A 16,555-nucleotide genomic window follows, 5' to 3' on the forward strand; every position below is an offset into this window, starting at 1 on the left:
ACATACTTATCTTCACTTGAATCAGATATCAAAATAAACTAGATATCATTGTTAAAAAAATTATTGAAAAATATAAGAGAGATCACTTCCCTTTAATATACGAATTGCTCACATAAGAATGAGATGAATTTTGTAGTTTTTTAAATAAGCTTTTATAAAAATATCATAAATAAACTATCAGTTACGTTAAACAAATATTTAAGATAAAAATTAAAGACTAGTTTATGTTGTGAGTTTTTACTTGTTGAAAACTGTGAAATCGAGAATAAGAAAAAAAACCTTTGGAAATAGTGAATTTAGTTCTGATAATGTGTTAACAAACACGCGCGATGGTTGTTAGCTCAGTCTCTGCCACCTCAGCACCATCATGGACATGGGTCCTCAGAGATGACTGTGTCGTCAAGCCATGGGACCCACACACCACAGACCCAGAATAAAATAAAAATAAATACCCAATGTTATCTGTTATTGAATTTTTGATAATTGAATAATAAAAAACAAATCCAATGAACTATAAACAATTTAAAACTTAAATTATTATTGAACTATATTGATTTTCGAATTTAGTTTTAGAAACTAATTCAACCCGAGATCATCGTAATCGCAATGTCCCAATTAGCAAAATAAAAATTTTCTTCTATAAATCACTGAATTAGAATATGTAGTTATATTTACAAACTCAAATATATAGTTTTTAGTTTAAAGAAATAATAATCCATTTCCTTATAAAAATATTAATAGCATTCGATTTCAACTATTCTATAAAATTTAAAAAACCTTAACCGTTTAAAAATTAGTAATCAAAAGACTGTAAAATTGTAAGAAGGAATTTTCCGGTGACCTGTTATGAAGGAAAAATAGTACAATAAAGAATGAAACGATATTATCATTACTTGGTAAGCTGAGAGGCTTACCCTAATGCACTACACATGTAGCAATAGACAATCTTGTATACTAAGACAAATACATTAAATAAGACCGACTTTGATTTTCACTAAGTTCGTTGTAAAATTAATTATTAGTTACCTGAATCAAATCCAAAGGATGAAATTACTTTTTTTTCAAGAAAACTTTTATAGTACCAGATCTATTATATAGTTTACTAACTTTATAAATCCTTGAGTATTAATCTCTTTTATAAAATGCAGTTTTATATCAATGTTTACGAAATTTGGTTTATTAAAAAAAGTATATGATACTATTGTCATAACAATAAAATCTGACACTCTTAATTACTCAATTTAGTTACGACTTTTGTCACTACTTCAATCAAGGTAATGTCACAAGTAGTGTTTAATGCATTTTTTAAAACATTTTAGCAGTTGTTTTATGATTTGATTCATATGACTACTTAAATAAACGTATATAATTATACTATTATAATATTACTCGGATTAAATGGATTGGCTAGATTTTTACGTAATGAAATCGATGGTGTTTGACTTAGTTAAATATGATTAATGGGAATATTAATAATTATGATACAAATTTATAATAGGCAGTGTTGAAATCATAGAACGGAAAATAAATGATTATTTTAAATATCAGGCACGTCTTTTTGGTACATTATTTGTTGTATTATTTAGTGTAGAAGACTGCGAGCAACAGAGGAAAAGCGATGCCAACTTCTTTCATGGTATTTATGTCCGTCTCCGTCTGACTATAGTGAAACTTTGAGACTAACTCAGTTTCTTGGTTGGGTTGGGTTCCGCCATTTTTTATGGTTTCATCCAGCAAAGCCTCGCATGCTAGAAAATGGAGGCTACTTTACTCTTTCTCTCCTTTCTCACGTTTATACTCTCATTCCCACTCCATTCACCTTTTTCTTCTGCTCAGATTATGCAAGGTATCTTTCTTACTTCATTTTGCTCTCTCATTGCCTTTTTTTACTTCATAACCTTTATATACGATGCAAATGGTGTCTTGTTTTACTACTTATCTTAGTTTTTTGTTCCCTGCCACCGCTTGTTAATGTTTCTGCCTTTTGTTCTCGTTTCTGTGTTGTGCCCTATGCTGCTCTTTAGCGGTTTTTCTTGTCATTATTTTTCTATATAAAAAAATGTCTTTTTGGTTTATTCTTCGAATCCGGGGTAGCAAAATTACCATCTTGTTTTAGAGAGAGATTTGTGATTATTGAAGCTTTTGTGAAGTGCTTACACAAACAATAAAATGGATTGCAAAAAAAGCTAAGATCTAAGCCTAAGGGATTTTGATTCATATCGGTTCAGTTGGATATGAGATCGGTTCTGATTAAGGTTTATGATGGTTTAATGAATTTTTTTTATCCTGTTGTTTTTTCAAGCTTATTCTAAGGTTTTGTTGTTCAGATTTTTTTTTTTTTAGTTTGAACTTTTAATTGCTTTGATATTTATTTTTACTTGCAACTAATCTCTTGGATTTTCAGCAAAGTGTCTTTTATCCTATTTGTTTTGTTAATTCAATTAGTGTGTCAAGAGTTTGGAATTAATCTTGGTTGTAATGAATAACAAAAACATGTCATCTTAAGCAGGTTTTGTAAGTTTGGACTGTGGAGGTACAACAGAATTCACTGATGAAATTGATCTTCGGTGGACTCCTGATAATAAGCTTACTTATGGACAAACAAGTACTATATCAGTTGCAAATGAGACACGGAAGCAATACACGACACTCAGACACTTTCCTGCTGATTCGAGGAAATACTGTTACACACTTGATGTTGTGAGTAGGACGAGGTATCTGCTCAGGGCCTCTTTCTTGTATGGGAACTTTGACAATAATAATGTTTATCCAAAATTTGACATTTCTGTTGGGGCTACACACTGGTCTACCATTGTTATATCGGATGCCAACAGCATAGAAATGCGAGAGCTTATATTTCTGGCTTCAAGTCCTACAGTGAGTGTTTGTTTATCAAATGCAACAACCGGACAACCATTCATCTCTACGCTTGAACTTCGCCAATTCAATGGTTCAGTTTATTATACACAACTTGAGGAACACTTTTACCTTAGTGTCTCTGCAAGGATAAATTTTGGTGCAGAGAATGATGCTCCAATTAGGTACCTTAAGCCATTCTACATATTACTTCATAAGATGTTCTGCTACAAGTTAATATTTGTAATGAATCTTTTGACAAGTGTGTGAGAGTTTTGCATGATCAATTAATGAACCATGTTGTTCCAACTACTTGGAAAAATTTAAATACACGAGCTTGCATATTAATTTCCATATTTACTAGGTAAAATCTTAGCTATCAATTGACTGTAATTGTCTTCAACTCTTCATGACAAAAAAGTTATTTTATAGATTCCTTCTCTAACTATGTACTTTATTAGATTTGTAGTGGCTATCTTATTTTGTGTTTTTCTGAAACAGTTTCCTGTGGTTTAATAACTTTATAATTCCGCCATTTCAGGTATCCTGATGACCCTTTTGATAGAATTTGGGAGTCGGATTCTATAAAGAAAGCTAATTATCTTGTTGATGTAGCTGCTGGAACCGAAAAAATTTCTACAGAAGCACCAATTGATGTGAACAGAGATGAAATGCCACCAGTGAAAGTGATGCAGACAGCTGTAGTGGGTACTAATGGATCTCTAACTTACCGATTAAACTTGGATGGTTTTCCTGGTACTGGTTGGGCATTCACCTATTTTGCTGAGATTGAAGATCTGGGTCCCAATGAGTCCAGAAAATTCAGGCTAGTACTTCCAGGCCAGCCTGATGTTAGTAAGGCAGTTGTAAATATTGAAGAAAACGCTCAAGGGAAATATCGTCTTTATGAACCAGGATTTACCAATATATCCCTACCTTTTGTGCTCTCTTTTAGATTTGGCAAGACATATGATTCCTCTAGGGGACCTCTCCTAAACGCCATGGAGATAAACATGTATTTGGAGAAAAATGATGGTTCTCTAGATGGTTAGTTCCTTAATAAGAGGCTACCTTACTAAATGACGTGTTTCGTTACTAACTTTCAACTGTATCAAGTGATTCTTTGATAAGCATGCCTGTTGTGATGCAAGTGCTATTAGTTAGATCTTGTTTATAGCATAAGAAAATTGTAATATATGTACTGTGTGGATTGAATGATTTGCAGGAGCAACTATCTCCAGCATACTTTCGCACTACTCTGAAGCAGACTGGGCCAAAGAAGGTGGTGATCCATGTCTACCTGTTCCATGGTCATGGGTTCGATGTAACTCTGATCCACAACCAAGAATAGTCTCAATGTAAAGGTTAATCTTTTTTTGGTTTTAATTTGGCCTGTGGATTCTCTCTTCTGCAAAAAATAAAAGGGAAAGGAAAAGTGCAGTTTTCTTCGTAAAAAGAATGTTGCTATATATCTTTTGAGACATAAAAGAGAAGTATAATTGATCTTGTAATAGTAACTTTTTTTTTGGCTCTGGTGACAGCTTGTTATCCAATAGAAATTTGACTGGCAATATTCCTTTGGATATCACCAAATTGGTTGGTTTGGTTGAACTGTAAGTTTCATCTTAATTTCTAATATTTCTGGACTGGGTTGTTGATGTCTCATGTTTGGTGCGTTAAACTTGTATTGTGGTATTGATGTGATTTATTCTCGGATGCAGATGGCTTGATGGAAATATGTTGACTGGTCCATTACCTGATTTTATTGGGTGCATGGACTTAAAGATCATGTAATCATTGCTATCTTCCTTCCTGTTGTCATGTTATGTAGTAGTTAGCTAACTGAAACCTTTTTCTTTTGCAGTCATCTAGAAAACAATCAATTGACCGGTGTGCTCCCAACTTCTTTAGTGAACCTTCCAAACTTGAGGGAACTGTAAGCTCTCTAGACTTAAGATACTCTGATAAATCTAATTATGATCTTAAATAAAATACATATCTCTACTAAAAACGAGTATCATTTTGTTGATGAACATGCAGACTAAGTCACGTTAAGTTATTATGCTTTGGTTATTTGTTTTATTGAGTTTTTTATGAAATTCAAGTAATGCTTATGATATTTGCAGGTATGTGCAAAATAACTTGTTATCTGGAACAATACCATCAGATCTTCTTAGTAAGGATTTGGTTTTGAAGTGAGTATAATGTTAACTTTCTAACTTAAGATAAGAGCACTCAGTATTACCATATAAGAAAATGGAGGGAAATATTGACAGTTTAAATCTTATTGGATAGTAGATGAATTTTCCTATCCTGTTAATTGTTTTCTTTTATATGTTTACCTGTATCTGGTTTGTCTAATGTGTTAATATCTTTTACAACATTAAATGAACTTGGCTGCTTTTATAACCAGAAAAAGCAACAATCTAGGTTTGATCAATTAAGAGACTATTCAGGAGAAAAACCTAATTGAGTGCCTTTTTAATTTTTATTAATGTGTTGTTTTACACTATTGATTGCTTCTGATATGTAAATGTGCTAATACCCACATGCACTTTCTTCACCAACTTGTTTTCTCTTTCACATTTACCGTTGTCCCTTTCTTTAGATATTTTTCATTCAATATGTTGGTTTCTGACTTTCAGATGGATATCGTGTTGCTTTGATTGCTTAGATAAACAGTTTCGTATCTGTCAGCTAATCTTAGTTAATATCGAATGCTACATTCTTTTTCAAGTTCAACTTAATATACTTAAATTTTGTATCCTTTTGGAATGCTATTACTTCAGATCTCTAGTTAATAATATGTTTCCTGTATCATAACAAATCTTTTATTCTTGTGTTGCAAATATTCTAATTCTCTCTTCATTTATATTTGATAACCTCTACTTTTTTCCTGTCATCCTCGTCAGCTACTCTGGAAACCTCAATCTTCACAAAGAAAGCAAAATAAAGGGGCATATGTACGTAATTATTGGTTCATCAGTTGGGGCTTCTGTTCTACTTTTGGCTACTGTTATATCTTGCCTGTATATGCGCAAAGGCAAGAGGAAATATTATCAGCAAGGTAGAATCTAAACACAACCATTTATTGTGTCTGTTTGATCTTTGAGATGATAGATCATGATTTATACATTTACACTTTTCATAGACCGAGCTGATTCTCTCCCTGCTCAAAGGCTGGCTTCTTGGAAGAACGATGATCCTGCAGAAGCTGCTCACTGCTTCAGTTTTTCTGAAATTGAAAATGCTACAAATAACTTCGAGAAAAAAATTGGTGCCGGTGGTTTTGGAGTTGTCTACTACGGGAAGCTAAAAGATGGAAAAGAGATAGCAGTTAAAGTTTTAACCAGTAATTCCTATCAAGGCAAGCGAGAGTTCTCGAATGAGGTAACCTGCATTTAATTAACCTCTATAAGTATTCTAGCATTACTCTATCACTTATTGTTTTGCTTTCTGTGGCATGGCATTTCATTTTGTGATCTTTTGGTTTTTGCTTTGTATCATAGAAGTAAAACAGATTTATCAACAATTGAAATAATGCATGGACTGACAGAAAGTTGATGTAGCAAACCCTTAATAAATATAAATTGGTTGTGCTTTAATTAGCGGAAAGGTTTTTTATCTACTTCAGAAGAACTAAATGAATGGATATGCTGGTTGCTGCTCATACAATGATGTTCTTGAAGCAGTTTATTTTAAAAAAAATTGAAAGAAAAACCACTACCATTGGATTACTTCTATTACATATAATCTTACCTTTCCAAAGAAAGGGTGGAGAGAAAATAAAAAATGAATTTGTAGTCTTCAGTTTTCTAATAATTTTCTCTATTTTTTGTTTGACATCTGAATAAAGGTGGTAACTTATATTCCATATTTTTCCCCTTTTTCTCTATCTTCTTTTCAGCCTTTTATTTTTTCTAAATAAATCATTAAATACAAAAAAGTTGCTACTTTCTTACTAATTCTATCGTAATTGGTATGATGTTTTCCTTTGATCCAGGTAACTCTTCTTTCAAGAATACACCACAGAAATTTGGTACAGCTGCTTGGTTATTGTCGAGATGAAGAGAATAGTATGCTTGTCTATGAGTTCATGCATAATGGCACTCTCAAAGAACATCTTTATGGTAAGCCTGCATGACTTAAATCAAGGAGCAGAAATTCATATGTTCATTTGTGTCTAATATTTTCTTGTAGGTCCATTAGCCAATGGAAGAAGCATCAACTGGATTAAGCGTCTTGAGATTGCTGAAGATGCTGCCAAAGGTATTGTTAAGCTAGTGCTTTTAGAATATAAAACCACTTTTCCTCTAATTTTTCTGATTGAATGATCCTTCTCTTATGATCAATCACATGATGCTAAATGTATTATTCTCATGGTTGTTCAGGTATTGAATATCTTCATACGGGTTGTGTTCCTGTCGTTATTCATAGAGACTTAAAAAGCAGCAATATTCTTCTCGACAAGCACATGAAAGCCAAGGTTTCTGATTTCGGTCTTTCAAAACTTGCTGTTGATGGAGTCTCACATGTTTCAAGCATAGTTCGGGGAACAGTAGGATATCTTGATCCTGAGTAAGGCCTTTATCTATTTTAAGTGAATTTGTGTGTTCGAGCAAAAACTAAATTTATTGTTTCTTGATTTTGGCTTGCATGACTAACTTTTTCTTTGACAGGTACTATATTTCCCAACAGCTGACAGACAAGAGTGATGTTTATAGTTTTGGTGTAATTCTCCTTGAACTAATGTCTGGTCAAGAAGCAATATCAAATGAAAGCTTTGGTCTAAATTGCCGAAACATAGTCCAATGGGTAGGTTTTTATTTCTATGCATAAATAGAACCTTTGGAGTATAAAGGAACTACCATCCTTTGTAGTTCCTTTTTCACTTAAATGATCTGTGTAGTATTTAATTTGCAACGCTGAAAAAGAAAATCATAATATGAACATGCAAAATCTATGTGTGAGTTGATGACAGAATGAATTATCAACTAAATTTTCATGTGATGACTAACGACTGATCGGTTTTGGAGTCAACATAACTGAGATGTCAAAGTTTATAATGATGTCTAGCATAACCTTATTTGAAACCATAGACTAAATTTGGTTGTCTGCATGAACTTTTCACAGGCAAAATTACACATTGAGAGTGGAGATATACAAGGTATTATTGATCCCTTTTTGCAGAATGATTATGACCTACAATCAATGTGGAAAATAGCAGAGAAAGCATTGATGTGTGTTCAGCCTCATGGACATATGCGGCCATCAATTTCAGAAGTTCTAAAGGAGATCCAAGATGCCATATCTATTGAAAGACAGGCAGAAGCATTAAGAGAAGGGAACTCAGATGACATGTCCAAAAATTCTTTTCAGTCTTCCTTGAACATGGGTTCTATGGATCTAGTTGGAGCTGAGAGTTTCTTGTCAATTGATGAATCAGTTGCACAGCCAACAGCAAGATAGATATCTTTTGTAGACAAAATCAAGTTTTTCTTTTGTTAATTCTCGCCGTATGATTTTATCTTTTTTCTCTCTTTCATTCAATGTCTGATTGTGAAGAGGGATTGTCCTTATGTGGTTGGTTTAATGATTGGTGCACCCTTCCAACCAAATGAACAGTCTTTGTATACTGCAGTTCTTGTGTTCGATATGTATACTGCAGTTGATTTTATTTTCCCCAATTTGACAATTTGAATTTGTTTTATTATTGCAGAAGTTCAAGTTTAGAAATTTTTAAATTATATAAATGTAAAACTCGACTTTTCTTTTTCTGGACCATGGTATTTGTTACTTTAAAGTAAAACTGAGTGGTTAAAAATAATTGTGCATAGGATTTGTGTCGAAGAAACTTTCATAGTGGGTGGATTGACTAGATTACTTTTTTTTTAAATTGGTTAATGATATGTTAATGTAGATTTTTAATGTGTTATTTTTTCATTGAATTTATAATATGCTAAATACAGTAATAAATAAATAATGAACCAAAGAAAAAATAACATTATGCTGTGTTAAAATATTATTAATTTTTTTTTGTCAAAATATAAATTTCTTTTTAATATATATATATATATATATATATATATATATATATATATATATATAATAGTCGAACCACTACAAGTCTAGATATAGTAATTAATGAAAGGTTTTTTTAAAGCAATAATTAATGAGAGTTATAACTGTAATTTCACATCTTGGTTTGTATTATGTATGTATATGGGAAGCATTAAAGAAAGACCTGCACAAGCAGGAAAAGGGCAGACGAGGAGAGTCTCCCAATACTCTGCATGGTCCCAATGGTCCAATCATGCACCTTTATAAAAAAAATAAAAAATTACTAAAACTATTTAAGAAAAATAATTTTTTTAAAATAATACTATTTTAATTTCAAATCAAAATAACACTAAACAGTGGGAAATCAATTTTTTAGAGATCAAATTTCCAACTTAACTCTTTTTCATTTCGAGAACCTAATAAACTTGTGTGTCCAAATAATTGTCAAATTATTTCATGGTTGAACTTTAAACAAAACTCACTTTATTCTCACGACATTAATAGGTTGAATGAAACTTAATCAATTTGATTCAGATTTACACATAATGAAATTTATAAACAAATCAATGTAAAAATATAAAAAATAAATACTTCTTCTCCTTTTTTTTTATATATTTTTGTGATTTAACTGTAACTAAAGGAAGATTTATGAAAATGTCTTTCATAAAACCCTTTATATAATATATTAATAAAGTCGAAGTTGGGTCTAAAGACTTTATGAGATGTGACTCTTAATATTTTTATTTCACAATGTCCTACTTCAAACTTTGTTTGTAGGTACTAGGTATCTATCAAGCAATTTCAAAAAAAATTTAAAACACAATTAATCATCTCTTTCCTTTTTAATGTTTTAGTAGTTATGTACATTAAAAAATAAGTTTATACAAAGAAATGTTCCAATAATTCCCTATCACCAACTTCAAGTTATAAACAAATGATTAACTAAATTTATTATCTTTCAAGCATCGTGAATTATTTAATTAAGAAAATTAAAATCCTTATCCTATATTTTATAGTATACTATTATTATTAACAGTGTTCATAAATATTACTATCTCTTAAATCATTCTATTCAAGTTAATGGCATAAAGACTATACAAAATAATTAAAATCACATTTTTAAACTTACTCGTATTAACAAAAAAACTTATTTTCTTCACATATTTCAAACAAAGAATTCCTTATCTCCTTCCTTTCTCACATCAATATATTTTTATTTATTTTCCGTTCGTATAAAAAGTTACATTATTAATAAATAAATTATTACATTTTTATATTAAAAATTAAAATTTAGCAGGCTAATAATTTATACGGACCATTAAAACTATTATTAATAAAAAACTAATTAGTTTATTCTTCCACCTTTTCTTTTAAGTTTATAGTTTGAGTAAAAAAATGTAAGTCTACGTATTAATGAGACACGTATTATGAGAAATGATTAATTGCTATAATAAATTATTTCATTGACTTGAGGAGTTGAATGGAGAAATAAAAAAAAGGAAAAAAAAAAGGAAAAAAAAAAAAGGAAGGGTATGAGAAGAGAGAGAAATAAAAAGGGTGGAGGAAGGAGCGAAAAGCAAGTAAGGATAGTGTCAAGTGTCTGTTTGTTGTGTAATAAAAGAAAACGAACGGTGGTGATAGGCTTCAATCTAGATCTCAATCGTCTCCACCTTCCTTTCTTCTCCAGCGTCCGATTCCCTCACCGATCTCGCGCCAAATACAAACTAATTCATACCATCACAGGTATTCTTAACATTTCTCTTCACCAACATAACAACTCAACTCCTTCTCTCCAATTAGGGTTTCTTCTTTTTCAATTTCGCCATGTTTTTCACCGATTATTCCTCTCTCAAATCAGGGTTCAGGCGACTATGGCCGACGGTCCGTCCAGTCCAGGCGGCGGCAGCCACGAGAGCGGCGACCACAGTCCCCGCTCTAACGTGCGCGAGCAGGATAGGTACCTCCCTATCGCTAACATAAGCCGCATCATGAAGAAGGCGCTCCCTGCTAACGGGAAAATCGCCAAAGACGCCAAAGAGACTGTTCAGGAGTGCGTCTCGGAGTTCATCAGCTTCATCACCAGCGAGTTAGTGTTTCTTTTTCTTTTTTTTCTGATTCTCTTCCGTTTTTCTGTTATCACGTGCTTTAATTTTGAATCCGCTGAATTGTGTAGGGCCTCTGATAAGTGTCAGAGAGAGAAAAGAAAGACTATTAACGGGGACGATTTGCTCTGGGCAATGGCCACCCTTGGTTTCGAGGATTACATCGATCCCTTGAAGATTTACCTCACAAGATACAGAGAGGTGATTTTAATTTACCAATTTCATTTTTTTTTATTTTAAATGTTTGTCTGGTCCCCAGTCAAAAAACTTGTATACTGCGTGTTTTTATGTTTGGTTTATTGGGCTTTCCTAATGCTCGTTTTTGGTTTTTGCTGATTGGCATTTTTTTTTATCATGGCTTTGTTTCATGTACGGTTCGGGGATGTTGCAGATGGAGGTAATTTTGAATCTGTCATCTAATGCTTGAATAGTTGTTATGCTTTGTAATTTTTATTGTTGAGTCTCTTTGTTCATATCTCTATGTTACGGTTCTTCAATATGTTGTATTTCAGGGTGACACCAAGGGCTCCGCCAAGGGTGGAGACACCTCTGGTAAGAAAGATGTTCAACCGGGTCCTAGTGCTCAGGTAAAATGCAACCACGTTCCTGGAAGTTATGATTTATTGTGTTGCTCGAAGTATATATAAAATACACTTAGATATCATATTCGCTTTTTTTGTTGTGAAATCTGCAGCTTACTCATCAAGGTTCTTTTTCCCAAGGGGTTAGTTACACAAATTCTCAGGTAACTGTGCTCTCTTTGTTGCTGTATTATCTTCTTTCTTTGTGTTCTTCTGGGCTGTCAATGTTGAATGTTAAATGAAGGTGCTAAGGTGGTTGTTTGAACTCTAAATTGTAACTGCTGTAAATATCAAAGAATTCTCTGTTTCTGACGTGGAGTGTGAACATAAGAGATGTAATGAATTTGTGGCAAGCACCCTAATAGGATGTGTGACTTACTGCTATTTCCATTTGCAGAACTAAGTTTAGTCCCTATTCCTTGTAAAAACTTTTAAGCTTACTTTAGTTAAAATGATTCACACTATGCCGGCTCTAACACTACTTTGGATTGATATTAGAAAACCCATTTGCACTGCATATTGAAAACCTCCACCTTAGACTTAGTGCCAAATAACACTTGTCAATGCGTCAGCTACCTTCGGTTGGTAGCACAATCAATTCACCCATTAAAGTCTCTCCTAAAAAGTTGTTCTTATGCATATTTTTATTTATTTAGGTTTAATAATTTTATCTCTTGATAATGTCTGCCACTTTTTTAAACATATTTTTGGTTTATTTGGGGTTATTGTGTGGTCCATCTTTATAGGGTGGTCTCTCTCAGCTTGGTAGGACACTGAGTGTTGTTGGAAATTTTCCTCCTTAATGGATTTACAAAGTACACACAGTAATAAATTTCATTTGTTGTGGTCCCTGGTTTCTTTAAAAGTCTTTTTACATAATGCATTAAGATTGAATAAAGTTTTTAGAATCCTGTGGTGGTGGTTGGCTGGAGGTTTCTTGTGATATAGGGTTTGTGCTACTGATCATTTTTGAAGTGTGTGAATGATGCTTTTGGCATCTGTATGTCATTTATGGATGGTCTGTGCTTAAATATAAATGTGTTATTAATTATACGTTTTAGTCTTAAGCACGATAATTGATTTTGGCTTGGATATCAAAAGCTTTAATATCCTACTTTGGTGTTACTTGTTACTGAAGTATTATATTTAGGTTTTTCAAGCTACTTCCCTGAGCTCTTTTCAGGAACACGTGACATTCTTTTGTGGTTGTCTTAAAAGATCACGAAGTTTACCTTGTTTTCATGATAGGTAGCAAAGAATGCTAATGATCATGATTTTTAAATTCAAAATATTTCTAGCTGTGATTCTGGGCGAATGAAATAAAGTCAATGAAGTATTCTTAAGCTACAAAGTTTTCTAGTCTTTACATTGTGACTGATGTGAGAATTGGATTTTAACATCTGGGATGTGTCTTTTAATGTTGGTCCTAAATTTGGATTCCACTCAAGGTTATCAACTGATGATGACAGCCTATGGCACATAAAAATGATAACATATATGTAAAAGTGAAAATAACTGAATCATAGACTAAAAATCCAAGATAATATCAAGTGTCCAAAGAAATTGATTTTTGGTGCTTGACATTGTGCTATAAGTGGAAAAGAATTGGGAACATTATACGTTTAATTCATTAAAAAGCATAGATCAACATGATTCTCAAAATCAAAAAACCAAGAACTAAATTCTGAAATTTTGAAAAGAAAAAACATAAAAACATTGAACACATGAAGAACAAGAACAGCTATAACTGAAAATTATTTTAGAGAAAAGGAAACATTTGAAGAAATGAAGAATGAGCTAATAAAAAGAAAGAAATGGCTAAAAGGGAAAAAGAAGGGGTGTTTTGCTACGGTGTTGTGCCATCGTGGGTGATGGAAGATATGGCAAATGGCAGCATAACAAATAGAGAAGTGTACCTTGCAAAGGAAAATAACTTATGGAAAATAGGTCCAAAGAGCCTCCATGTTATTGCGTTATGGCAGTGCCATATCAAGTATTTATCAACATATATTTATTTTACTTTAACTCATTTATGACAACAATATTTTTTCCTTTGTTGCCCCTTTAATCGTTGACCAACTCAATGGAAGTACTAATTATCACACTTTACCTAAATCGACAATCGTAAAGAGGCCACATTGGAGGGACAACCTTGTGGCTGAAGTATCCTTAAGTGTAGTTATAGATAATGATGAGTATATGACACCATATAATGACAAATGGTGAATGTCACCATACAATGGATATTAATTGATGGCAGATGGGTCCAAAAATGCCATGTTATAATATTATGGTGGTAGAATGACAAATAGTGAATGTAGCCTTACATTGTAAAATATCAGCTAGCAAATGGTAGAAAGATCCAAAACCTCCATATTATGGTGTTATGGTGATGGCTTGAGAATTATTTAAAGCATTTATTTCAGTTTGACCCTTCTATGACAACATTATCCATTCCCTTTGTTGCCCTTTTATCATTTCCTAATTCAATGGAAGTACAAATTGTCACACTATGTCTAAGTTGAGAATACCTAAAGATGGCATATTGGTGCGGGAATCTTATGATTTATGCGTCCTTTAGTGTTATTGTCTATAATGGTAGGCAATGGAGATGGCACCATACAACGACAATAGTGGATACCCAGAACTATGGAAAATAATGGATGGCAAACGGTAGTAGGGTCGAAAAATAATGGATACCATAATGGTTATTTAACAACATTGATTTCGCTTCAACCCTTTCAAAATCATTATCCTTTCCCCTTTTGCCCTCTCCCACTAGCCAATTCAATGGAAGTATGTATTATTACAATATGCCTGAGTCAACAATCCCTAAATATGCCACATTCGGGTAAAGCTTGTGGCTTAAATGGCCCTTAGTGTAATTATAGATAATGGTAAGTGATGGAAGATACGAAAGATGATGTATACAATGACAAACAAATAATAAATGGTACCTTGCAACGGAAAATAACATGAAAATGGTAGAATGTCCAAAAAGGACCATGTTATAGTGTTAGTGTTAAACAACATGGATTTCACTTTAACTCTTTTATGTCAACCTTATCCTTTCCCTTTGTCGCCCTTTCGTTGTTGGCTAACTGAATGTAAGTACAAATTATCATACTTTTCTTAATCTGACAATCTCATATGCCTCATTGGTGGACAACCTTGCGTCTCACCCTAGTATGATTATGGATAATGTGGGCGATGGAGAGTATGTATGGTACCATACAATGACAAATAGTGAATGTCATCATACGATGGAAAATAATGGATGACAAATGACAAACAATCCAAAAGCGTCACGTAGTGTTATGGTCGTGCCATAGTGGTTATCCAATAAAATTTGTTTCGCCTCAACTCTTCTATGACACCATTATCTTTTCCCTGTTTCCATTTTGTGGTTGGCCAACTCAATGGAAGTACAGATTGTTACACTTTGCCTTAGTTGTCAATCCCTGAAGGTGCCACAGTGATGTTAGAACCTTATGGTTGAAGTGTCCCGTGGTGTAGTTAGGGATAATGGTGAGCAATGATAGATATTGCAGAAGGCGTCATACAGTGATAAATAGTGAATGTCACTATATAATGGAAAACAATGGATGGCAAATGGCAGATAGGTCAAAAATGCCATGTTATTACTGTGATGCCATCATAACGGTTATTATTTAACAACAATGATTTCACATTCACTTCAATCGTTTTATCTCTTTGTTGCCCTTTCGATGCTGGCCAACTTAATGGAAGTACAAATCATCACAATCGGCCTAAGCGGACAATCCCTAAAGGTGCAACGTTCGTGGGACAGCCTTGTGGCTTAAGGGTCTATTAAACCTCTCTATACTTAATGAGGAACATATGATTGAGAATACATATTTATATTTGTTACGTATGTTTTTTCCATGGTTTCAAGGTTTATGTCGTAATTTAAGGTATTGATGCTACCACGAGTAAAAGGACTCTTATAGATACGAATTTGATATTTACTTCTTTTTTTTTTTCTTTTTTCTTATTTTAAATATTCACAGGGTCAACATATGATGGTTCCAATGCAAGGCCCAGAATAGGTGTCAAGTCTATTAGCCCTCCTGTTCTAATGTACTATCTACGCCGGTTAGCAAGTGCTCACGACATATTGAATATCTTAATGTTATGTGAATACTGACAGACATAGGAGATGTTGGTTCTTGTGTCCAGATATATTTTTTTTTCAAAATTAAGGTTTGTATATTATCTTTGGAGTTGAATTATTATTATTTGAAAGTTGTTGTAAATCCGAGAGCCGTGTTGTCTGAATACATCAGGCGGGCTTGGCAAAGACTGAGATATTAGGACTGACTGTAAGCATAAATGGGAATATTCTTTTCCTTATTTCTATGTATAATAATGTATGAAGAGTCGAGCTTCTTCTGTTATATTTGTTGATTTCGTCATGTGGTGTGACCCTTTTACTTCTCTAACACGATGTTGGTTTCATTCTACCGTTTCTTTCTGATTCTATTCCTTTTTAACAATAAATAAATCCGACCTAACTAATTTGCATTTTATTTTGTAATGTACGTGAACCTTGTAATTTTATTTGTACAATGTCTCCTACTAATTCAATTGCAGCTACTGGCACAACAATATAATATGATTAAAGCATTTGTTTCTTAGAACTTTGGATACATCTGGTTTTGATTCTACAAATCAAAAATATGTTTCAGTCTTCAAATTTTGAAATTAGGTTGAAAATAAAAATTTTACTGTTCCAAATTTAAAGCCAATTTACAGTTCCTCAAATTATAAATATACTTCGGAGTACTAAAGCATTGATTTTTCAAATTTGAGGAGTCAGTTCACGGTTTACTATAAATTCTAGGAATCAAACGTAAAAATTAACCACATAATTTCCTTACTATTTAGGTTTTGGAATCTAAACTCGGAACAATAAATAATGTTATCTGATATATT

General features: G+C 32.8%; 2 protein-coding genes across 2 annotated transcripts; both read left to right on the forward strand.

The window, feature by feature from the left end:
• The first annotated feature begins 1,601 nt into the window (after positions 1 to 1,601).
• LOC124832596 (Leucine-rich repeat protein kinase family protein) lies at positions 1,602 to 8,629 on the forward strand. The gene is made up of 15 exons (XM_047306841.2): positions 1,602 to 1,846; positions 2,510 to 3,041; positions 3,398 to 3,903; positions 4,082 to 4,214; positions 4,398 to 4,469; positions 4,578 to 4,646; positions 4,721 to 4,792; positions 4,983 to 5,051; positions 5,769 to 5,923; positions 6,008 to 6,246; positions 6,860 to 6,986; positions 7,057 to 7,125; positions 7,248 to 7,434; positions 7,536 to 7,671; positions 7,990 to 8,629. Exons 1-15 carry the CDS (start codon positions 1,756 to 1,758, stop codon positions 8,323 to 8,325), a joined length of 2,793 nt encoding a protein of 930 aa, XP_047162797.1. The 5' UTR covers positions 1,602 to 1,755; the 3' UTR covers positions 8,326 to 8,629.
• A 1,836-nt stretch (positions 8,630 to 10,465) lies between these two features.
• On the forward strand, positions 10,466 to 16,017 carry NF-YB8 (nuclear factor Y, subunit B8). Its single transcript, XM_047306846.2, has 7 exons — positions 10,466 to 10,659; positions 10,775 to 11,002; positions 11,090 to 11,219; positions 11,410 to 11,415; positions 11,531 to 11,605; positions 11,713 to 11,763; positions 15,631 to 16,017. Exons 2-7 carry the CDS (start codon positions 10,788 to 10,790, stop codon positions 15,667 to 15,669), a joined length of 516 nt encoding a protein of 171 aa, XP_047162802.1. The 5' UTR covers positions 10,466 to 10,659; positions 10,775 to 10,787; the 3' UTR covers positions 15,670 to 16,017.
• The last annotated feature ends 538 nt before the right edge of the window (positions 16,018 to 16,555 follow it).

The sequence above is a fragment of the Vigna umbellata genome, chromosome 5, assembly GCF_029865625.1.
Source record: "Vigna umbellata cultivar VRB3 chromosome 5, Vumbellata_1.0, whole genome shotgun sequence".
NCBI classification, from domain to species: domain Eukaryota; kingdom Viridiplantae; phylum Streptophyta; class Magnoliopsida; order Fabales; family Fabaceae; genus Vigna; species Vigna umbellata.